This window comes from Muntiacus reevesi, chromosome 1 (assembly GCF_963930625.1).
Source record: "Muntiacus reevesi chromosome 1, mMunRee1.1, whole genome shotgun sequence".
Lineage (NCBI taxonomy): Eukaryota > Metazoa > Chordata > Mammalia > Artiodactyla > Cervidae > Muntiacus > Muntiacus reevesi.
Genome location: NC_089249.1, coordinates 139,338,765 through 139,364,361, shown reverse-complemented (window position 1 = coordinate 139,364,361; position 25,597 = coordinate 139,338,765). Strand labels below are relative to the sequence as shown.

At 41.5% G+C, this 25,597-nt stretch overlaps 1 protein-coding gene across 1 annotated transcript in view; it reads left to right on the top strand.

Moving 5' to 3' along the window:
- The window catches only part of DNAJC6 (DnaJ heat shock protein family (Hsp40) member C6), a 171,420-nt gene that overhangs the window by 99,725 nt on the left and 46,098 nt on the right, over nt 1-25,597 (top strand). Inside the window, exons 2-4 of the mRNA XM_065928590.1 lie at nt 13,115-13,265; nt 14,684-14,733; nt 14,841-14,989. Of these exons, the coding sequence (XP_065784662.1) occupies nt 13,132-13,265; nt 14,684-14,733; nt 14,841-14,989 (333 nt within the window). The 5' untranslated portion in view covers nt 13,115-13,131. The remainder of the gene's footprint in view (nt 1-13,114; nt 13,266-14,683; nt 14,734-14,840; nt 14,990-25,597) is intronic.

Below are 25,597 nucleotides of genomic sequence, written 5' to 3'. Positions count from 1 at the left end.
ACTGAACAGCATGGCCTTCTTTTTTTTTTTTTTTTTAATTGCTGAGGCTGCTTAACTCTGCTGGAGACAGCATTTTCATGGCTTTATTCTTTTCATTCCCCAGAGCCACCTTGTAGCTATCATTTAATAAGTGTGCACAACACTCCAGGCACTGTGCTGAAAGTTTGTAGAACTTTGTCTTATGTAATCCTCACTGCGATCCTATGTGAGGTTCTATTAAAGCTTCCAGTTTGCAGATAAGGATATCAAGACCTTGATAAATTGTTTAACTTCAATAGGCTATATATCCAGCTAGAAGCAGAAGTTGACTCCTATCCCTGTTTTCACTTAAACACCATATTTTGAGTGTGGTGGCTTTAAACCTTTGTTTGGCATAGGGTGACATACATTTCCTAGCATTTTTTTCCTATGAAATTTGTTATCTCTAATCCAATCCTACCTTTTTGCCTTTTCATACTGTTCATGGGGTTTTCAAGGCAAGAATACTGAAGTGGTTTGCCATTCCCTTCTCCAGTGGATCACGTTTTGTCAGAACTCTCCACCATGACCCGTCTGTCTTGGGTGCCCTACATGGCATGGCTCATAGTTTCATTGAGTTAGACAAGGCTGTGATCCATATGATCATATTGGTTAGTTTTCTGTGATCGTGGTTTTCATTTTGTCTACCCTCTGATGGAGAAGGGTAAGAAGCTTATGGAAGCTTCCTGATGGCAGAGACTGACTGAGGGGGAAAAGAAAGAAAGATGGTGAAGTTGCTCAGTCGTGTCCAACTCTTTGCAACCCTATGGACTGTAGCCTACCAGGCTCCTCCATCCATGGGATTTTCTAGGCAAGAATACTGGAATGGGTTGCCATTTCCTTCTCCAGGGGATCTTCCCGACTCAGGGATTGAACCCAGGTCTCCCGCATTGTAGGCAGACACTTTACCATCTGAGCCACCAGGGAAACTGAGGGGGAAACTGGGTCTTGTTCTGATGGGTGGGGCCATGCTCGATAAATCTTTAATCCAATTTTCTGTTGATAGGGGGTGCTGTGTTCCCTCCCTGTTATTTGACCTGAGGCCAAACTATGGTGGAGGTAATGAAGATAATGGTGACCTCCTTCAAAAGGTCCCATGCACACACTGCTTTTTTCAGTGCTCCCAACCTTGCAGCAGGCCACCACTGACCCACGCCTCCACTGGAGACTCCTGGACACTTACGGGCAAGTCTGGGTCAGTCTCTTGTGGGGTCACTGCTCTTTTCTCCTGGGTCCTGGCATACACAAGGTTTTGTTTGTGCCCTCCACGAGTCTGTTTCCCCAGTCTTGGGTAAGCTCTGGTGGCTCTGTGGTGGGCTTAATGGTGACCTCCTCCAAGAGGGCTTGTGCCATATCCCGGTCTGCTGCACCCAGAGCCCCTGCCCCTGCGGCAGGCCACTGCTGACCCGCACCTCCACAGGAGACGCTCAGACACAGTTCTGTCTCAGTCTCTGTGGGCTCCCTGGGTCCTGGTGTTTACAAGGTCTGTCTGAACCCTCTGGTTACTGCAGCCATGAAACTAAAAGATGCTTGCTCCTTGGGAAAAAAGTTAGAACCAACCTAGACAGCATATTAGAAAGCAGAGACATTATTTTGCCAACAAAGGTCCGTCTAGTCAAAGCTTTGGATTTTCCAGTACTCATGTATGGATGCGAGAGTTGGACTATAAAGAAAGCTAAATGCCAAACAATTGATGCTTTTGAACTGTGGTGTTGGAGAAAACTCTTGAGAGTCCAGTGACTGCAAGGATAGTCAACCAGTCCATCCTAAAGGAAATCAGTCCTGAATATTCATTGGAAGAACTGACAGTGAAGCTGAAACTCCAATACTTTGGCCACATGATGTGAAGAACTGACTCATTTGAAAAGACCCTGATGCTGGGAAAGATTGAAGGCATGAGAAGAAGGGCATGACAGAGGATGAGGTGGTTGGATGGCATCACCGACTCAATGGACATGAGTTTGAGTAAACTCCAGGAGTTTGGATGGATGGACAGGGAATCCTGGCATGCTGCAGTCCATGGGGTTGCAAAGAGTTGGACAGGACTGAGCAACTGAAATGAACTGAATCCAGTCCACTGACTCATTTGTATGAGAACTGAATTTATAAGAATTAAAATAAAAATTTCTGATTGTTTTAGAAAATCTTACTACTTAAAAATCACACTGACATACATGATCTCATTTGATCTTTTTCACACCATGAGACATGTAGGGAAACTTATTTTCTTAATTTGTTCCAATTTGCAAAGGCAGAAGCAGCTTTAAAAGAGTGAAAAATCATGTGTAGAGTCACACAGATTTTAAGTGAAAAAATTAAGTCTTCAGTCTAAGATCTCTCTGCCTAAAGTCCATCCTTCTTTCTTTAAGATTCCTTGACTGAGATGAATTGGGAATGATGTTTAATCAGTCTTTGATTTTAGAAGCCAAGGTAGCAGACTTTTTCATGATATATCTAGTTGTTATCCCCATGTGATCCATTTCTTGAATGATGGAAGCCAAGAATTTGAAGAATCTGCTGTAAAACAAGGATGATAAAGCCTTCTATGGTGATGGCACTGGTTCTTTGCCCCCTTGCCAAGTATTGAGGAGAAGAAAGAGTTTTTTCCTAGCATAGGGGCTAATGGTGCATCTCTTCAAGGTTCCTTTAGTTTTGGGAATTTCTATCCCAACTTTGTAGAAGCCAGGAAAGGACATTTGTAGTTTCATGGCATTTAGATAAGTACAAAGGAAAATGCCCTGTTGGTGCAAAAGAATGTGAATATGAAGAGATAAACATGTTAGAATTTAGATTATCAGTTATCCCTCATACTGGCTGATCTTGAACACTATGGAATGATTCATAATGAGTAGAACTGAATGACAAAGACTTTCCAGAGATGGGAAAGATGATGCTGTATAGAAATGTCTTTGTGGAGGCCCAAAGAACCCACTGTGGAAGGCTGATGTTCTAAGAACTTTAACTGTTACCAAGAGTCCTTTACCATCTTTTCCTTGTTCTTAATGTACTGGATTATGTTACCAGACCTGAGACAGTTACTACCATGATGGAGCAGGTTTTAGGTCTTAGAAATAGAGTCAAGTACTGAAAAATGTTCATGGTAGGTTCCCAGCCTGATTGGAGTTAAAGATCTCCATAGGGCTACTCAGGGGCTTTCTTGGTGGCTCAGACGGTAAAGAATCTGCCTGCAAATACTCAAGGGCTTATGGACAACATATGCTTATATCTCACAGGCTGGGATGAGAAACTCCTGTGTGGCTGTGAACTACTATGCATTATGTGCAGAGGAGGGAGGTCTCTACGTCTATTGAAGGGCAAACTGAATTTTAATGTTGGATCACTTGGCTGTTGTCTTTATTTTATATAACATATTTTAAGTTGTAAACCTAATGAATGTAAATTACAGAAAGCTTAGAAGTTATAGTCTAGCAACAAAAAATCACTTATCATTCTCCCACTTAGATATAATTGCTGTAACTGTTTTGAAAATGTAGCAGCTTGGACTTTTCCTGGTGGTCCAGTGGTTAAGAATCTGTGCTTCCATTGCAGGGGTCCTGGGTTTCATCTCTGGTTGGGGAGCTAAGATCCCATATGCATTGAAGCATAGCCAAAAAATAAATATATTAAAATAAAATTGAAAATGTTGCAGCTAAGAGCCTGAACTCTGGAGCAGCCTGCCTGAGTAAAATCCTGGTTTACTAACTGTGGGACTTGGGGTGAGTCACTGATGTTTCTTTGCTTCAGTTTCTTCCTGTGGAAAATTGAGATAGTCTGGTATCTCCTTCATAGGATGGGTGTGAAGATTAAATCTCTCTATAAAGAACTTGGGGCTTCCCTGGTAGCTCAGCCGGTAAAGAATCTGCCTGCAATGTGGGATACCCCTGGTTTGAATCCTGAGTCGGGAAGGTTCCCTGGAGAAGCGATAGGCTACCCAATCCAGTATTCTTGCCTGGAGAATCCCCATGGGCAGAGGAGCCTGGCAGGCTACTGTCCATGGGGTTGCAAAGAGTCAGACATGACTGAGTGACTAACCACAGCACAGTATAAAGAATTTGAGCTTCCCAGGTGGCATCGTGGTAAAGAATCTGTCTGCCAATGCAGGAGACACAGGAGACTTGGGTTCAATCCCTGGGTCAGGAAGATCCCCTGGAGTAGGAAATGGCAACCCACTCCAATATTCGTGCCTGGGAAATCTCATGGACAGAAGAGCCTGGCAGACTACAGTCCATGGAGTCACAAAGAGTCAGACATGACTGAGCACACACACTGCATAAAGAGTTTAGATTGGTGCCAGCAATTCAGAAAGTTTGAATTGCTGTTATTTTTATTTTATGTTTATTAAATCATCTGAATTCTTTCTCTAAACTCAAATATTTTTCTTTTGCAAAAATTAGATTCGTATCCTCTTTATCTCTCATTTAGCCTTTTGTCATGAGCATCTGTACTCTTCTACAAAGTGATGTTAATAGCTAATTTAATAGTTAGGAACTAGTTACATTCTTAGAGATACTCAACCAATTTCTTACTGTGGGACAATACATCCTTTATTGTCTCTTGCCATTGTAAGCAATAACTCAGTGAACATCTATTATTATTTTTTTTTTTTTGGCTGCACTGGATCTTCATTGCAGCCTGCAGCTTGCAGGCTTCTCTAGTTTCAGCACTCAGGCTGTCTTACAGCAGATGGGCTTAGTTGCCCCATGGCTTGTGGGATCTTAGTTCCCTCACCAGGGATCGAACCCACGTCCCCTGTGTGGGAAGGCAGATTTTTAACCATGGAAGTCTCAGTGAACATCTTTTTGCATAAATATTTGCATACCTTCTTTTTCTTTTGATGATGGTACTTTATGAAGGAACATCCTTTCTTAGGGGTTACCAAGTGAAATTATATGCAGCCTAGAGTGTCATAAGCATATTATATATATTGCATTACAGTGAAAGCATATATGGGGAATGCCTACTATGCATTATGGACTTTACAAGATAAGGCCTCTGTCAACATCTGCCTTCTTATTTCACAGTGTTTCTTAGGGTATTTTGTCCACAGCTAACAAATCAATTAGATGTTTATGAAAAATACCCACACTTACTTTTCTTATATTTCTAGTTACATTAAGGCAGTTAAGACCAGCCTTAACATTTTTCTGGTCTTCTTACTAGTCATGTATGGATGTGAGTTGGACTATAAAGAAAGCTGAGTGCAGAAGAATTGATGCTTTTGAACTGTGGTGTTCGAGAAGACTCTTGAGAGTCCCTTGGGCTGCAAGGAGATCCAACCAGTCCATCCTAAAGGAAATCAGTCCTGGGTGTTCATTGGAAGGACTGATGTTGAAGCTGGAACTCCAATACTTTGGCCACCTGATGCGAAGAGTTGATTCATTTGAAAAGACCCTGATGCTTAAAGATTGAGGGCAGGGGGAGAAGGGGATGACAGAGGATGAGGTGGTTGGATGGCATCACCGACTCGATGAACATGAGTTTGGGTAGACTCCAGAAGTTGGTGATGGACAAGGAGGCCTGGTGAGCTGCGGTTCATGGGGTTGCAAAGTGTCGGACACGACTGAGCAACTAAACTGAACTGAGCTGAAAACTACATTTATTTTTTAAAATCTAAACAACTGTCAGTTCAGTTCAGTTCAGTTCAGTCACTCAGTCGTGTCCGACTCTTTGTGACCCCATGAATTGCAGCACGCCGGGCCTCCTTGTCCATCACCAACTCCTGGAGTTTACTCAAACTCATGTCCATCGAGTCGGTGATGCCATCCAGCCATCTCATCCTCTGTCGTCCCCTTCTCCTCCTGCCCCCAATCCCTCCCAGCATCACGGTCTTTTCCAATGAGTCAACTCTTTGCATGAGGTGGCCAAAGTATTGAAGTGTCAGCTTCAGCATCAGTCCTTCCAATGAACACCCAGGACTGATCTCCTTTAGGATGGACTGGTTGGATCTCCTTGCAGTCCAAGGGACTCTCAAGAGTCTTCCCCAACACCACAGTTCAATAGCATCAATTTTTCGGCACTCAGCTTTCTTCACAGTCCAACTCTCACATCCATACATGACCACCGGAAAAACCATAGCCTTGACCAGATGGACCTTTGTTGGCAAAATAATGTCTCTGCTTTTTAATATGTTATTTGGGTTGGTCATAACTTTCCTTCCAAGGAGCAAGCGTCTTTTAATTTCATGGCTGCAGTCACCATCTGCAGTGATTTTGGAGCCCCCCAAAATAAAGTCTGCCACTGTTTCCACTGTCTCCCCATCTATTTCCCGTGAGGTGATGGGACCAGATGCCATGATCTTAGTTTTCTGAATGTTGAACTTTAAGCCAACTTTTTCACTCTCCTCTTTCACTGTCATCAAGAGGCTTTTTAGTTCCTCTTCACTTTCTGCCATAAGGGTGGTGTCATCTGCATATCTGAGATTATTGATATTTCCCCCTGCAATCCAGCTTGTGCTTTATCCAGCCCAGTGTTTCTCATGATGTACTTTGCATATAAGTTAACTAAGCAGGGTGACAATATACAGCCTTGACGTACTCCTTTTCCTATTTGGAACCAGTCTGTGTTCCATGTCCAGTTCTTACTGTTGCTTCCTGACCTGCATACTGGTTTCTGAAGAGGCAGGTCAGGTGGTCTGGTATTCCCATCTCTTTCAGAATTTTCCACAGTTTATTGTGATCCACACAGTCTAAGGCTTTGGCATAGTCAATAAGGCAGAAATAGATGTTTTTCTGGAACTCTCTTGCTTTTTCGATGATCCAGCGGATGTTGGCAATTTGATCTCTGGCTCCTCTGCCTTTTCTAAAAGCAAGTTGAACATGTGGAAGTTCTCGGTTCACATATTGCTGAAGCCTGGCTTGGAGAATTTTGAGCATTACTTTACTAGCGTGTGAGATGAGTGCAATTGTGCGGTAGTTTGAGCATTCTTTGGGATTGCCTTTCTTAGGGATTGAAATGAAAACCGACCTTTTCCAGTCCTGTGGCCACTGCTGAGTTTTCCAAATTTGCTGGCAATTGAGTGCAGCACTTTCACAGCATCATCTTTCAGGATTTGAAATAGCTCAACTGGAATTCTATCACCTCCACTAGCTTTGTTTGTAGTGATGCTTCCTAAGGCCCACTTGACTTCACATTCCAGGATGTCTGGCTCTAGGTGAGTGATCACACCATTGTGATTATCTGGGTCATGAAGATCTTTTTTGTACAGTTCTTCTGTGTATTCTTGCCACCTCTTCTTAATATCTTCTGCTTCTGTCAGGTCCATACCATTTCTGTCCTTTATTGAGCCCATTTTCGATCATCTCAACTCTTTTTTGGACTGATACTTAGTATAAGTAAATGAGCAAACAGCTGGCTAATAGACCTGTGGGAAGAGACTCTCTCCCAGGGGAGATAAATTTGATGTCACTCCGTGAGTAAGAACAGGTCAAGTCATAGCCACGGTGAGTTCTCATGACTTGGGGGAGATAGGATGCTGTTTCTAGTTTCCTAAACATTAGGAGTCCCAAGAAAAACTTGTTTATCACATCCTTAGACGTGACACGGGGGCAAAGTGCAGTTCTCTCGTGCTTATCTTGGGTGGGATTAGATTTGATAATGAAAAGACATCACATAACAGGATCCTACCTGGAGCCTTAGGGGCACAGACCCGGACTCTTTCTCCTTGGTGGCATTCTCATGCTCTCTCAACTCTGACCTCCCGCCCTCTTAGACCTTCAAATCTCCAAAGACTCGTTCTACACCCAGGGTGTGTGTTCTTCGCATGAAGCATTTAGAAAAGTGTTAGAGGTGGCAAGATCTGAATTCCTAAGAATGCAGACTTTTTCAACCTAAAATTAAAAAACTTTCTCTATAAAAGACCAGATAGTGAGTACATTAGATTTTATGAGCCATAAGGTCTCTATGACAGCTCTTCATCTTGGCCATTGTAGCATGAAAGAAGCCATAGACAGTGTGTAAATGAATGAATATAGCTGTGTTCTACTAAGACTATACTTATAAACATTGAAATTTGACCTTCATGTAGTTTTTAACTGTGTTTAACATTATTCTTCTTTTGACTTTTTTTTCAATCACTTAAAAGTGGTAAAAGTCATTCTTATTTCACAGACTGTAAAAACAGACAGCAGACCGGATTTGGCCCATGGACTGTGGTTCGTCAACCCCTGATCTATTAGTCATTGTCTTCCTTCTGCATGTCACTGTTTCCCTCTTTGTTATGTCTCTTTTCGAAGACTTTCTGCTTTTCCTCTTAACAAGCTGAGTCTCCAAAATCCTTTTGAGATTCTGTGCTTCTGACACTCATATAGCTCATTAGGGAAAGCCAAAATACCCTCCTCAAAGCCCTGTAACGTCAGATAGTGTCTTTCTTTTCTTTTTGTGTCCTGGTTAGTTTGACATATAACTTGGGTAGATAGAGGTTACAGACGTTGTAGCTCTGCCAGATGGTTCTGGTTTCTGCAGGGTTCCAAGGCTCTAATGAACAGAGCATGCAGTCTGAGTGATGGTAAGAGCCTGATTTTTAGATAATCAAGGATATTTATATCTTTTAATAGGTTGATGTCTTGGAGTTCTATTCCAGCATGAAATTGAGAGTCAGAGGGAGGTCTGAATAATCACTTTGGTGTCATCTCTTAGAGCAGTAATACACGAGAAGGGTGTTCAGGCTGGAATGGTAACTTGGGATGGAAATGAGGATTTATAAGCATATGTTGCTCTATCCCTGCTGTATTTAAAATGAAAACACAATGCAGATTTTTATGTGTGAGTGTGTTTAAAGGGAAATAATATGGCCTTTTTCTTACAGAAGCAGAACACAAGAGAACATTCTTAGGTCTGTGACCCTAGCCCTCGCCTGTGAGGAGCTGCTCGTTGGACTGGCTCCTGGCAATTATGTAGGGCTGTGAAGCAGTGGGGGCGACAGAGGCTCAGCTGCCAGAGTAATGAGATTGGTTTGGTTGGTCTGACAGATGCAGTGATTTGTGAGAGGGCTTGTTGGGAGGACAGCTGCTGCTGAGAGCAGCCAGATGAAAGGCAGACATGTGGGAGGTGGAGAGGAGCAAAGAATTGGAGAGGGATGGCTGAGTGTGAGGCAGGTGAGGATCCCCCTGAGTACAGCTGTTGAAACTGTGGACTGGAATGGAGCTGTGGAGGAGTGTGAGATGGGAGAAGCGTCATAGACTTTGGTGCAGACTTGGGCTTGAATCCCTGGCTCTGTTGCTCATTAGCTGAGATCTTAGGTGAGTTGCTACCCCTGTTTGAGCCTCTGTTTCTTTGCCTTTAAAATGGGGATAGTAAGCTCCCTCCTCATCTCCCACAGCGTGAAACTGTACTAGCATAAAAGTCCAAGTGGAGTTTCTGGTGCTTGAGAGAACTCGGTAAGTGGTAGACATTACAAGTGTTTATTCATGTGTCTGTTCATTGATTGTTCTTTGCAATTTCTAATAGAGCCTTGTTTTCAAATAGATGGCTAATGGTGACTTGGCCATCAAAAGCTCTTGTGATCAAGGGATAAGCACATCACAGTCAGCATGTATTTATAGGTATGTGTTTGAACTCCTGCAGCTCATAGGAGTTTAGTAGACATAGTGAAGTATGGTTTAAAGAACAACTACCTGGCCAGTAAACACAACAAAAGATACCTCCTCTTCTGATAATTAGGGAAACCACAAGTAAGACCAAAAGGAGATGTTGTCTCATTCACCAGGTTGGCAAAAATGTTAAAGTCTGACCATACTAAGTGTTAAGGAGGATGCAGTTTGAAAACATGAAAAGCAATGTTAATGTATTACCTATGGATACCTACATATGTAAGAAAAGTTTAAAGAAATTATTTGGAATGATAAATATTAAATTCAAGATAGTATTAGGAGAAGAAAGAGGGATACGTTTGTCCAGGTTGCGTAGGGCTCAAATCCCAAACTCTGCCCAAGACTTACTAGCCGATGAGCTGTATACCACCCTTAGACAAGTGGCTTAACCTCTGTGCCTCGGTTTTTTTATGTATGAAATGGCAAAATAATATTATCTACCTCATAATTATGCTGCTGGGATGAGTGAGCATAGGTAAGATGTTTAAAATAATACCTAGCAAATAGTGCTGTATGTGTTAACAATTCAGGGTTTTATTACATGAATATTTTATTACTCTCTTTGTTTTTAAAAATATAAAGCACTGCAATTTTAAATTTATAAATATTTCAGTATTATAAAAGATAAGGACAACATGTAATGTAACTACAATATCATTATTATACTGTTGAATACCCAGTTAATTGTTCAAATCCTTATTGCCCATAAATGTCTTTAACTTTTTATTTATTTATGTAATTTTTTGGCTCTGATGAGGGCTCCAACCCGTGTCCGCTTCAGTGGAAGCTCAAGAGTCCCAACCACTGGACCACTAGAGAATTGTCATTAACTTTTTATGGTTTGTTTGGATTAAGTTCCATGCATTGTACTTGGTTGATTGGTCTTTTAAGACATTTTCACCTATAAATTCCTCCTCCAACTTTCCTTTTTCTGGCAGTTAATTTTTAAGTTTTACTGAGGTGTCACTGATGTATAAAACATCACCATATTTAATGTATACATCTTGATGAGTTTAGATATATGCATATAGTCATGATACTATTACTACAAACTCCAAACATTTTCCTGTGTTCTTTTGTGTGGCTTGCTTTTTGTTTTGTAAGAACACTTAACATGAGATCCATCTTCTTCTTTTGTTTGTTTGTTTTTAAATTTTCTCTCCAGACTTTCCACAGACACATTTAACCATTGTCCACATGCATGTATCTACCTGTCACTTAAAATAACTGATCAGGTTGGAACATAGATGTGCATCCATCCCCCTGTCCTGAGGGAGGTATGAAGGGAAACTTAGTCAGCAACAGAGTCAGAGTTACAGAGGTTTGCTCCTGTAAACTAAATAAGTTCCTGTGTTCTACTATACCTGAGATCCAGAGATCCATCCTCTTAACATATTTTGAAGTATACAACAGATACTGCATTAAAAAAAAAAAAGAAGAGATGCAATTCTTGCCCTTTGTCATCATAGAGTTGAAAAGTGAACAAAGATGAAAAAATAGCAACATAGGAATTTCAGGGTGCAGCATAAAAACAGCATAGCTGCAATCTGTTGACTCCTTAATATGGTGGGTACTATGCTAATAGCTTAAGATACACTCATTTAATGTTTTCTGATGAAGTAGGCATTATTTTTATCCAAATTTTATAGAAAGCAAGAAAGAGGCTTAGAAAGGCTTCCCAAGTTCTTACAGTTAGGAATAGCAGGGCTGGGCCAGAATCCAGGTGAGAGGGACTCAGACGTACCTGCTGGTCTGTACAACCTACCTGGTTGTTGTTTATATTAGATTCCTACTTCCCTCATGGATCAATCTTGATAAGCTAAGTTATGCTATGGTAAGAGACAGTCCCCAGATGGGACAGGGTAGCTTCTAATAATAAAGGGATATTCCTCATTCATGCCACATATTCATCAAGGGTCAGCTGAGAACTCTGCCACCAGCTCCTTACTCTGGGCCCCAGGAGTCCTGGATAGAGGAAACACAGTCTCAGACCTTGCCAGCTGCTGTGCAGAGAGAGAGCGAATATGAGAATGAGAACTAATGAGAACTAACAGTTCAGTGCTCCATCCTGATAGTGATACATAACACTTCCACTCACAAATCATAGAGTGCTGGTTTTCAAACTAAGCTAATTTTGTCAGTGTCTAGGCATCACTGACTCAATGGACATGAGTTTGAGCAGGCTCTAGGAGATGACGAAGAACAGGGAAGCCTGGCGTGCTGCAGTCCATGGGGGTCACAGAGAGTTGGACACGACTGAGCGACTGAACAGCAGCAAGGGTCATCTTTGGCTGTCATAACTGGGGGTGGGGGATGCCACTGGGAGAACTCTAGTCACTAGAGCTCAGGGATGCTGCTGAACACCCTACAATGCACAGGGCAGTTTTCACACCCTCACCCCCTTCCACAGCTACACACGCAGCAAAGAAGTATTTATTTGGCCCCAGTGTCAATAATGTCGAGGTTGAGAAACTCTGGACTAGAGCCAATCACAAAGAGCAGAAAGTATAATTTTATGGAAATGTCAGGGAGGAGAACCTGACAAACTGGGCAGATAACACCAATGATGACCTCTGTGCATCCTCAGCCCCAAAAGCTGTTATAAAGGCCCTTCAGAAGGTATTTTCCCAGGATGGAATTGAACTATTACCTTATGGGATAGCCAAGGAAGGCGTCTTCTAGCAATGTTAACTCTTACATCAGTGGCCAGAGGAGGCCCTCAACTCACTTCTCAGTCAACCACTGCTCTTTCTTCCTCAGCATGGCCTGATAGAAGCTTAATGCAGGCCACATAGGCAATTTAAAATTTTTTAGTGTTCACATATTTTAAAAAGTAAAAAATGATAAAAATTAATTTAATAGTATAATCTTCAATTCAGCATATCTTAAAATGCTATCATTTTAACATGTCATCATTGTAAAAAATGTATATTTTACATCATTTTTACTGTCTTTGACACTGGGTGTGTATTTATCACTCACATGTCTCAATGTGGACTAACCGCATTTCCAGTGCTCAGTCGGCACCTGTGGCTACTGTATTGGATGTGCAACTCTGGGGATTTCTGCTCAGGGACTTGGGGAGGGAGTTTCCTTGGTCTCCTTTGAGGAGCGGCAGCACTTATTGATCAGTCAGTAAGTTCTGGGAGTGTGACATAACTTGCAGAAATATCTGTCCCAGACTCCCAAAGATGGTCTGTGTATGTTCCAGGAACAGAGATTGGTTTCCTCTGTGTGTGTGTGTGTGCATGTGCATGCATGCTCAATTGCTAAGTCATGTCCAACTCTGTGACCTCATGGACTGTAGCCTACCTGGCTCCTCTGTCCATGGAATTCTCCAGGCAAGAGTACTGGAGTGGGTTGCCATTTCCTTCTCCCGGGTATCTTCCAGACCCAGAGGGTGAACCTGCGTCTTCTGCGTTTCTTGCATTGGCACGCAGATTTTTTTTTTTTTTACCATCGAGCCACCTGGGAAACCCGTTACCTCTTTTTCTGATTTCCGTTGGCAGGTACCTCGTCTCCAGACATGGAGCCCAGCTATGGTGGAGGTCTTTTTGACATGGTGAAAGGAGGGGCAGGGAGGCTCTTTAGCAACCTAAAGGACAACTTGAAAGACACTCTCAAAGACACATCTTCCAGAGTTATACAATCTGTTACCAGGTATGTGCGTCCTTCCCTGTACATTAATGGACTTTGCACCCCCAGAGGATCTGGTTACCTGTCAACTGCTTATCTGGCTCAAAGACTCTCAATTTTGTATGCAATTGCATGGGGTCTGATTGAGGAATGCCATTGAAGTCATCAGATTGAGTCTTTGAGAAGTTACAAGCCAGGCTAGGAGGACTTGGCTTACTGGTACATTAGAGGATAGTGGTTGCCATCCCTGGCTTTCAAATCCATCATCCTGGATTCTAATGCAGTACCTGCCCTTGTTAACCAAAGGCACATTAACCTCTCGGAGCTTTACTTTTATACTCTGCTAAGTCCGACTCTTTGCGACCCCGTGGACTGTAGCCTACCAGGCTCCTCCGTCTATGGGATTCTCCAGGCAAGAATATTGGAGTGGGTTGCCATTTCCTTCTCCAGGGGATCTTCCGGACCCAGGGATCGAACCCAGGGATAGAACCTGTGTCTCCCACATTGGAGGCAGACGCTTTAACCTCTGAGTCACCAGGGAAGCCCCCCAAGATTTATGTCTTTAGTGGTTCAAGAATTAAGTGAGATACTAATGCACATGCAATCCAAGTAAGCAATACTTATGGATTGTATTCAAAACAGAATTTGGTTTTTATATTTTAATAGCCCTTTAAATTTATTTACTGGGAGAAGTTTCCTACCCTTCCCCTGTATGAAACTTTTACAAGCTGGCCATATAAATTCTTTTTTTAAAATTAGAAATTAGAAAGTTCTAGGGTTCCTTTAAGTTATAATGTGCTATACTATGCTAAGTCACTTGAGTTGTGTCTGACTCTTTGTGACCCTATGGACTGAAGCCCACCAGGCTCCTCTGTCCATGGGATTTTCCAAGCAAGAATACTGGAGTGGGTTGCCATTTAGTTACAATATGTGGTTTTAAAGCAGAAATCCATATGTGTAGTGCAATATATTAATCAGCATTTTAATTTTTGTTCAAATATAATTTTATCCTTTACTTTCAATCTCCAACTAGCACCTTACAGGCCTCAAAAAAGGGTCTTTTGTTTTTTCACCATGACTTCCTCTTCTACCGTCTTGCTGCTGACACTTAGGAGAACTGTTTTCCTGTAGGTGAAGAGGCTGAGACAATCAGTGTTAATAAATAAGCAATGTTTTCTCTTCTGAGATGGATTCTGTTCATGAAGTGGCATCTACAAAGGATATTGGGGTGCCCCGTTTGAAGGGGTAGATGTGGGCTCCTGAGGGTGTGGGTTGTCTTCTGTCAGCAATGCTTCCTTGTTAGAGAGAAGATGGCCTTGAGGGAAATCAAAATATGGCTACCGGATGGAAATGTCCCAGGATATGATGTGCAGGTGACTGAGAGAGAGATCTTGGGATATTTGGATCATTTTAATGAACGCCCTTTCCTGTTTTGCTTTTAGCTACACGAAGGGAGATTTAGACTTCACTTACGTTACCTCCAGGATCATTGGTAAGTTCCTCACGTTTATTGACGTCTCAGTGGCTCAGCTCTCAACTGCTGTGCATTGTGACAGCAGACCTGTTTAACCTATTTTCTTTCTGTGTTAACCTTCCCAGTGATGTCCTTTCCTCTGGACAGTGTTGACATAGGATTCAGGAATCAGGTTGATGATATTCGAAGCTTTTTGGATTCCAGGCATCTTGACCACTACACGGTGTACAATCTGTCGCCCAAGTCTTATCGAACTGCCAAGTTTCACAGCAGGGTAAGGAATTTTAGACCTGATCACAAGGTTGAAGACGTAACAGGGTATTTTACCCTCAAAGAGCTATGCTTAAAGCCTTTGCCCCTGGGCACATGGAGCTGAAAAACTATATACTATCTACACTTCTCTATCTGTAAAATTCTTATTAGGCTACTATAAGATATTCTGAAGCTTTTCCTTGGGTGAGGACGTTTGCAGGAAAGTTTCTCTGTCAATGAGGTACCAGCTAATTGTGGGCCCCGAATCAGCTGTGACTGGTTGCTCGGTTGTTAGGGCACGTTGCTGTGTGGCTCCGTGAAGACTGGACTGCTCCGTAGGGCAGTTGGAGACCCTTATACTGGGGCACTAATGACGCCCTTCACCCTTCCTTATTGCTGCCTTGGCGTCACGTTGAAGCAGTGTGGTGGGACCAGTAGAACACACCAATTTTAATGGAGATAGCTTTCTGACTTTTGGTAGAGGCACATTTTTCATAAGTGAGGTATATCACGTGAACAGTCCACACTGTGGGTCTGGTGATGCGATTGCTCATATTTATAGTGGTGACATGGGCAGCAACATTTTTAGAGCATTTGCAGTGTGCCAGGAACTTTACATGCAATATATGATTAATTCCCTCAACAGTCCTCTGAAGTAGATGGAGAAACTGAGGTCCAGAGAGGTGAGGTAACTTGCCCAGGATGATAAGCATCTTAGCCATTACTCTGGGCTGACAGTATTACCTGGAAAACTGATGTATGCTCTCAAGAAGCTTTTGGGACTGGGCAGAGAAAGAGTTCTAGTTTCAGGCTGGTTAAGGATCAATGAGAGCTGGCTTTGGTTTGAATCTGATGCCAAGTCTAATATTTCTGGCCACGGAATTCTATTTACTCACTAAAATAATAAGGCTTTTTCTCTCTCAAGAACACTTTCAAATATCTCAACTTAGCCTTTAGCTATGATTGGTTCTGCAGCTGCATCTGGATTTCTTAATAAATAGAAAGGGTTTTTTACACATTGGACCCTGTAAAAGTGAAGTGTTAGTCACTCAGTCATGTCTGACTCTTTGTGACACCATGGACTATATAGCTTACCAGGATCCTCTGTCCATGGAATTCTCCAGGCAAGAATACTGGAGTGGGTTGCCATTTCCTTCTCCAGGGGATCTTCCCAATCCAAGGATCGAACCCATGTCTCCCGCATTGCAGATGGATTCTTTATTGTCTGGGCCACCAGGGAAGTCCTGTGAAAGTGAAACTTGATTTCAAATATGCAAAATAATACCTGACTATGTTTACTCTGTATCAAGGATCTCAGTTTTGATGCCAGAAAACATTTTGCTCCAAATTTTAGTTGCCATTAATAACCTCTGGGCCTCAGTTTCCTGATCTGTAAAATCTAGAAATTATTCTGTATGCTCTCTTAGACCACTTCTTAGCCTAATGTTCAATAAGATAAGGGAGAATTTTGTGAAGGATTCTCTTTTCTCAGAGTGTTTCCAAATAAGACAAGAGGTCACCCAGTGGTTCTCAAGATTTAATGTACATCAGAATCTCCTAGAGGGCTTTTAAACTCCCAGACCTGCTTCAGCAGAGGGGTGGGATGAGAAGCTGCTATGCCCACACCTTCCTGGATACTGCTTCTGCTGTTGCCCTGGGGACCACTCTCTGAGAAGGACTGATAAAACTGTTCTCAAGTGGTTTGCTCTAAATTCCTATTCTGGAACAGATTTTAAATGCAGCTTTTTCAAATTTCACTATAATTAACTGCTCTTCCAACTCTTATTCCATCTATTACCTTGTTGAGAGCAAGTAAATTGGCATCCACAAAAATGTGGGTAGATATTGTATTTCTAATTCAGCAAATCTTTTGAATTGATCTTTTTGGTTTAAAAGCTCAGTGCCATCATTTTCTTTCTTCATTTTTTTAGTTGAAGTTTTGTTGATTTTCAGTGTTGGGCCAATCTCTGCTTTATAGCAAAGTGACTCAGTTATACACAAATGCCATTATTTTCATAATTAAAGGACCATGAAACATCCTGCATAATATTCCATAGAAATTTTGTTTCATCTTGAAATATTTGTGATAGCCTGGAAAATTTTCCCTCTGGAAGTAAATAAAGATATAATATCATTATAGAAGTATTCATGCACATTAATATATACATATGTGGTTATGTATATATACATACATGATTTATAAAAGCAATCTCTATAAAGATATTTAAAGTAAGGCATCAATTAGTATAAGCACATATTTTTGTGACCATACTTAGCAGTCTTACCAAAGGAACCAGAAACTGAACATGGAACACCTGCTTTGGGCTGTTCTCACTTGCCCTCAAAGAGCAGTTCAGTTCAGTTGCTCAGTCATGTCCTACTCTTTGCAACCCCATGGACTGCAGCACGCCAGGCCTCCCTGTCCATCACCAACTCCCAGAGCCTGCTCAAACTCATGTCCAAAGAGTCAGTGATGCCATGCAACTGTCTCATCCTCTGTCATCCCCTTCTCCCCCTGCCTTCAATCTTTTCCAGCATCAGGGTCTTTTCCAATGAGTCTGTTCTTTGTATCAGGTGGCAAAGTATTGGAGTTTCAGCTTCAACATCAGTCCTTCCAATGAATACCCAGGACTGATTTCCTTTAAGATTGACTGGTTGGATCTCCTTGCAGTCCAAGGGACTCTCAAGAGTCTTTTCCAACACCACAGTTCAAAAGCATCCATTCTTGGGCACTCAACTTTCTCCATAGTCCAACTCTCAAATCCGTACATGACTACTGGAAAAACCATAGTCTTGACTAGACCTTTGTTGGCAAGGTAATGTCTCTGCTTTTTAATATGCTGTCTAAGTTTGTCATAGTTTTTCTTCCAAGGAGCAAGAGTTGTTTAATTTCATGGCTGCAGTCACCATCTGCAGTGATTTTGGAGCCCCCCCAAAAATAAAATCTCTCACTATTTCCTCTGTCTCCCCATCTATTTGCCATGAAGTGATGGGACCAGATGCCATGATCTTCATTTTTTGAATATTGAGTTTTAAGCCAGCTTTTTCACTCTCCTCTTTCACTTTTACCAAGAGGCTCCTCAGTTCCTCTTCTCTTTCTGCCATAAGGGTGGTGTCATCTGCGTATCTGAGGTTATTGATATTTCCCCCTGCAATCTTGATTCCAGCTTGTGCTTTATCCAGCCCAGCGTTTCTCATGATGTACTCTGCATATAAGTTAAATAAGCAGGGTGACAATATACAGCCTTATGTACTCCTTTCCCAATTTGGAACCGGTCTGTTGTTCCATGTCCAGTTCTAATTGTTTCTTCCTGACCTGCATACAGGTTTCTCAAGAGGCAGGTCAGATGGTCTACTATTCCCATCTCTAAGAATTTTCCACAGTTTGTGGTGATCCACACACTCAAAGGCTTGGGCGTAGTCAGTAAAGCAGAAGTAGATGTTTTTCTGGAACTCTGGTGCTTTTTTGATGATTCAGTGGATGTTGGCAATTTGATCTCTGGCTCCTCTGCCTTTTCTAAATCCAGCTTGTACATCCAGAAGTTCTCGGTTCATGTACTGTTCATGCCTCACTTGGAGAATTTTGAGCATTACTTTGCTAGCCTGTGAGATGAGTGCAATTGTGCGGGAGTTTGAGCATTCTTTGGCATTGCCTTTCCTTGGGATTGGAATGAAAATTGATCTTTTCCAGTCCTATGGCCATTGCTGAGTTTTCCAAATTTGCTGGCATGTTGAGTGTAGCACTTTAACAGTATCATCTTTTAGGACTTGAAATAGCTCAGCTGGAATTCCACCACCTCCACTAACTTTGTTCGTAGTGATGCTTTTTAAGTCCCGCTTGACTTCGGACTCCAGGATGTCTGGCTCTAGGTGAGTTATCACACCATTGTGGTTATCTGGATCAAAGAGCAGGGAGCACGTTTTTTAATTTGCTGCCTAGAGTGATGCCTGGCCTGGCTAGGATAAGTTTCTCAGATGATCAAATGTGCCAGGTATTGTTGAATATGTAGATATCGAATAAAAATTTGATTCTTGTTCTCAAGGCACTTCAGCCTAGTTGGAGAAAGAAGCCAGGATGTTCTCAAGACAAATGGAAATAATACTTACAATACATACTGAGGAAATTTAGTGAAGGGAGACAGCAGTGAGAGCTGGACCCCAAAGCATGAGTAAATCTCGTCTAGGTGAAAGGAGTGGGGTTATTTCTTCTCCATGCAAAGTGTAGAGGGTGTCTTACCCATGTCTTCATGATCTGGCCTCTGTGCCTCTAGCTCTCTGTCACTGTTCTTCATGTGAGAACCCATGCTCCCACCAGGGGAGATACACTGTCTCACCCATGAGCTGCTCCCACTCCCTGACAGGACACCCATTCCACAGCCCCACTCTTTCTTTGTTTGACTGACTTTGCTAAGGCAAGGATTTCTGCATGTCAATTCCAATTCTTTCCCCTAAAAGACAGAACTGCAGTATATCGTTAGCCCTTTACAGATGGTCCCAGAACTCCACAGAATGGAACTGGACCCTCTGACTTCACTCAACCCTCAGGAGCATGTCAGGAAGACAGTCCCACAGCCTTAGAATTTTCAGCATAGCTCTGTTTTCGATAGGTCTGTATCTCTTTCTAAGTCTCCAATCCTTTCTCTTCCCAACACTAATACTGCAAGCTGATTTGCATCACATTGTTGCATGACTTAGAAGAGTGTTCTTGATTCTCATCTTCCTACCCCCGAGGACTGATACCATTTTCTCCTCCTTCCAGACCAGTGGAGGACTAGGTCTGCAGTTAAGTCTTATTTTAATACATGTAGATGGCCAAGGTTTCCATGGATACTGCTGTTGGAAGAGACCAAACACAAGACCAGTTTTGTGTAGGGACTCACAGGAGTGGATCTCTGTCTGCGTCTCTGTTCCTTGAATCCTGAACTCAGCCATTTTACCTTTTTATTATGTGATGTGTGTTTGGAGATAAAGGTGGTGGTGACAGAGACGGGCTGTTTCTAGGATGATTTTATTTTGCTGAGCGGCATCATTCTTTATTTTGATTAACTGTTATGCTTAGAAACCACGTGGGTTGACAGCAATCATATGCAACAATTAAATAGCAGTTTCTTAATATTTGCATATGTAGGTATGTATGAAAGTGTTAGTTGCTCAGCCGTGTCCGACTCTTTGGGACCCCATGCACAGAATATTAAAATAGGACTCTGTCTTTAGTCTCAGTTTTAGCAGAGGATTTGACTCAAAACAAAGCATAGCCGATAGCCCTGCGTTCATAGTGTTAGAATTCCTATTCGGGACTACAGAGGAGGTGTTCAATGTCAATTTTTTGCCTCTTCTTAGCCAGTATCCACCTTGAGGAAATAAAAGTCATGCTGTTGACAGTGAAGTCCTGGAGACCAGTGAGATGCATCATCTAAACCAGATGTTCTGAATCTAAGTTAAACAAACATGAATCCATTGTATATTTTGATTCATGCATGGACTTCAGAGTTTAACCATGTATTTTCACTCCTATTTTTTCTTTATTATGATAGAAGACATATAGCATAAACATACCATTTTAGACATTTGTATTCAGCAGCATTAAATACACTCATAATAGTGTATAATCATCACCAGTATCTATACCCACACCTTTTTCATCATCCCCCAAATATACACTGTACTCATTCACTCTGAGTCAGTGTATGTGTTTGCGCACTGGTTCCATTTCTGCACAGAAGTTTTGTAGCTATGTCCTAGAGTTTCAGGAACCACTGCTTTATATATTTCTTGGTGTTATTGTTGGCAATAAATGGAAAAGTGGATGAATGGCCAGCAAATCTAGGCTGCCCTAAAGTTCTTACATCCTGATAATGTGAATGTAAGTGCCACCTTTGAGCCTCCTTCTCCCTCTGTGCAACCAGGAAGAGCAAGTTGAAGGAGCCCAGTTAGTAAAATAGAAAAGATAAACCCAGCTAGTTCTTTTAGAATCTTATTTTATTGCCACTATTTCTAAACTGCATAATCTTGTAGAATTTGTTCCTCTTTGCAAATAATTTAATTTTAGGAAAATATATGATCAAGTTGGGTCTCTTAAAGGATTTGTGATTTTTTTGAAGGTCACCTTTTTTTCCTTTTTCCTTCCAGAACTCACCAGAGGTCACCATATCTTCTAGTTGTTTCTCTTCTGGTTTTCTGGATGGTGAGGCGTGTTGGCCATAGAGGAATGACTATAGATTATATTCATCTCTCCTCTGTCACTGTGCATCAGTGTAAGGGCAGGAAATAATGGGGCAGAAAAATACCCCTGGCCTGGGAGTCAGAGAACCTGAAAGTCCCACATTCTAGTTCTGCCGCCTTCAGTGACTTGACTGTCTTATTAACCTTGGTAAAAAAAAAAATAGCCCCCACTTCATAACTACCTCAGAAATGTATGGAATTGTAGTTAATAATCATCAGTGTACAAATTTTTATTATTTTTTACTGAGGTGAAATTCATATGATGTGCACAAAAATTATCCTAGATTCACATCTCAACTGTTCCTATTTTGGGTAAGTCACTTCATCTCATCTAAAACTCATTCTCCTGTAGTAAGTAGAGATGACAGTAAGGATTTCCATCTCACAAATACTTAGAATATTTTTCTGTAGGTGTGCGATAAGGAATGCATTTGATAGCAGTGTCTGGCTTAGAGTAAGCCTTCAGTAAGGGGAAGCTATAATCACCATTACTAATGATAAGATGCCAAATAAGCAATTGCCTGAAGTATTTCTGTCCTCCAAAAATGGAATCAGATTCTTAAAACACTGGATATGACTCTTCAGTTTGATTCTCTATAGCATCTTTTGCTCAGCAAATGGGATGCTTCTGTCATCTCCTCTCTTGCCCAGGGAGACAGAAAGATGAAAACCAAATGGCATTCAGCCCTGTGCTGTTTCGGCCTCCTCCCCCTTCCGGGTGGTATCATGGCAGCCTGTAATCCATATGGCGTTTTCTGCTGTCTGCTACTCCAGGAGGGGTTCAGAGAGACTGGAGGCAGCGTGATGAAGTGTCACCTGCCCAAGGATTGTGCCTACCGCACAAAGCTGTGAACCTCTCAGAGCTACAAAAACCTCTTACAGTGATTGATTTTGTTTAAAATTTTTTTTTTTTTTTTTTTTTTTACACCTTAATGTTTTTCCCTTTTAGACAGAGCACATGCTTTTAAAAAATTCTAATTGTATGTTTGTCTAATGGTGTATAATTTTATATCAAGTAAATATGTAATTATGGAGTACTTTAAATTAATATATTTACTTGATTACTTTAATGATTCTGAACAATTGGTGTATTGTGCTAAGAACAGTTTAGCCAGCTTTTAGCTGGGACTCATTATAGATATTGACATTTAGTATTTATAGGGGTGACATATAATTTCTAAAAGGTTTAAAAATGCTGCCTGAATACTGCTTGAGAAAATAAATTTTCTACACTTTTACACATTCACAATCTAAAAATACAACAAAATTGATTCACCATTCCTTCTTCAAGACCTTTTACACATAGACAAAGATAAATCATATTATAAGAAGAGATTACCACATAGGGTTCCTTCCTTGGTTCTTTCACTCGTTTGTTCACTCAGCAAATACCTCCTGAGTGCCTGCCATTGGACTCGCATGTGGACTCTGGACTTGGGTTACAGAAACAAAAGCTGGTCTCTCTTCTGCTGGGGCTTAGCGTCTAGATGGGGAGATAGATGTAAACAGTTAATCGGAATACAGATTGTCAGCTGGCACTTACTGTGTTTGTCATGCTTCTTATTTCTTACAGCTGCCTTGTAATGCCCATTTTTACTTCACACACAAGAGAATTGAGTCTTGGAGAGGTTAGCAACTTGCCAAAGGTTAGTTAGGTAGTCAGTGGTAAAGCTAATTAAGGTGAAAGCGCAACCTCTGGGCTTCACCGTGTTGCTCTGCTGATCAGGATGACGAAGCCTTTCTGCCTGTGAGTGTTGAGAGAAACTGTCAGAGTCGGGAGAACACTTAACCTGGGCTTTGTGGTGCGAGTAGGAATTTGCCAAGGGGAGGAAACACATCGCAGACAGGAAGCAGCTTGTGTAAATGTACATTTTGCAATTCCTCTGACAGCAAATCTTTTCTTCCCAATTATTCTGTTTTTAATCATTATTTCCGTACTTTGAGAACACAACATTGGGGAATCTCTGTTCTTACCATAAATTTACAATTAGGGAAAAGTAAATACATCAAGACTACCCATATTTGAAGAGAGTGATTTCTGCTAGTGGGCAGTTGATTGATCTAGAAATCAGGATGGGATGGAGAGAGAGGACCTGGCAGAAGACCAGTGGCATCCCATGGCAGAACCAGTTTGCATCCACTTGGCATAGACTGTGCTCCTAACTTTGCTTAAGTTAGGAAACAGTTCCTGGGTGCAGGCCTGCACAAACAGGTGCTTTGACCAGAGTCCCAGAGGACTGTACCTGTAAATCTATGTTACTGTGCCAAATCAGACTCTCTTTCAGTATGTTTTTGTTTCTGTTTAAAGGGAATACCGTGTCCAAGGTGGAAAAATCATTGGGGAATCTATCTGAGGATAAAGAATGGGCCAGAAACAGCCCCAAATCATATTAGGTGAAAGGGGCAAGCTTTTATGGAGACAGAGGCTCAACACTGGCTACCCTGGCTTGTTTGGTAGCTTTGTTACATATTTCATCTATTTTGTTTAATAAATTGCACCTGTCATTCCCAAAGGTCTAGGATAATTAACAACTTGGAAGGTCCCTTGATGCCACCTACAATCGTTTTACAGGAAAAAAGTTACAAACTAACCAAAGAGAATGGGGTTTTTGGCATCCACAGAGAGAGAAACTCTGTGTTTGCTTTCCGGTGTGAACTCTAGACAGCACAGATAATTTCCCACCTATATTTTGACTAGTTACTATAAGGTTACTAGAAAAGCGTGAACCAAACAGATTATGCCTGCCTCTCTTTCCCCACTGTTAAATGTAAAGAATTTGGGACGTTTGGGTTTTCTTAGATGAGTGTTGTTAATGTTGCAGAGCACTTTTTGATGGCACCGTCTGTAAAAGCCTGTTCCTTTGACCAGAATTCCCTATTCCAATGATAGCACTTGCCATCCTTTTTTCCAGCCATTCAGGTCGGAAATCTGGCAGTCATTTTTGTCTCCTCCCCCTACACATCCCCATCTACACTCATGCACTGCCACCCTGTGATCAATCACTAAGTCTTGTATACAGGCATTCCACTTCCTATTTTTTGAATTCCTCAAGTCTTTGTGTGTTCCACTACCACTCATCTAGCCTAAGCCGCTGTCCTTCTTACTTAGATTCCACTTACAGTCATCTGACTGTTCTCTCTGACTGTGTTTTTTCATCTATATCCTTTCTTCATACTGAAATCTAATAAGTTACTCTCCTTAAATATTTCTCTCAGTTCTTAACAAGGCCTTGTATGATCTGACCCTTTAGTCTAAACTTTTGCCAAAAAGGATTTTATGCATTTTTTTCAAACATAGTTGGCTCTGTCTGACCTTAAGGCTTTGCACTACAGTTACCTGATAAAATGATAATAGTGATAGCCAGTGTTTGTTGATCATTTTGTGTGTGTCAAATACTGAGCTAAGCCCTTGAAATACATTCTCATGTGGTAGCCACAATCCTATGAGGTAGGTAGGTGATTATCATTCACAGTATTTTATGGAGAAAGGCTTAGAGACGTCATTAAAGAAAAGTGAAGGTGTTCGTCATTGAGTCATGTCCAACTCTCTTCTGTCCATGGAGTTCTCCATAGGCAAGAATACTGTAGTGGGTTGCCATGCCCTCCTCCAGGGGATCTTCCTGACCCAGGGATCGAATCCAGGTCTCCTGCATTGCAGGCAGATCCTTTACCATCTGAGCCACCAGGAAAGCCCAGAGGGGTCATTGAGAAGAAAAGTGAAAGTGAAAGTAGCTCAGTCATGTCCAACTGTCTGCCACCCTATGAACTGAAGCCCACCAGGCTTCTCTGTTTTCATGAGTTTGCCTAAATCTAAGCTTTTCCCTACTGAGACTCATGCCTAGAGTTTTGAGACAAATAACAACCTCAGCCAGTATACTGTTGCAGCAAAGTGACTTACATTCAGAAGACCTTGGTTGCAATTCTGGTGCTAACCAGTGGTCTGACTTTAGATAAGACAACCTCCGTGAGTCAGTCTTCTCATTTGCAAAATGGGAATCATATTAGTACCCATCTTACATGATTTTTCAGATTAGAGCCAAGCATAATTCTGCAGGTGTAGTCAGTGTTCTGTAATGTGCTAAATGATTGCGTGTGTTAAATGAATGAAAATGCCAGATATCACCCCCATGGAGTTGTGGGTTCCTTTATGAAAAGAGAAGGAAATAAGACCCCTGAAAAAGCCTATCTTTGGCTTACTCAGCAGCACTTTTTCATGTTTCCACTTTTATCAGCTTGGATAAAATTAAGGGTAGTGCTGGATTTATAATGTAACCCTATAATTAAGCATCTAGTAGGCAGATCAAAACATTTTATGCTAAATAGAAATTAAATTCAGTGTAACCCCACAGAATTTTTAAAAATATAAATAGGTAGTTTAAATCATCCAGTTTAATTTAAAATGTATTTC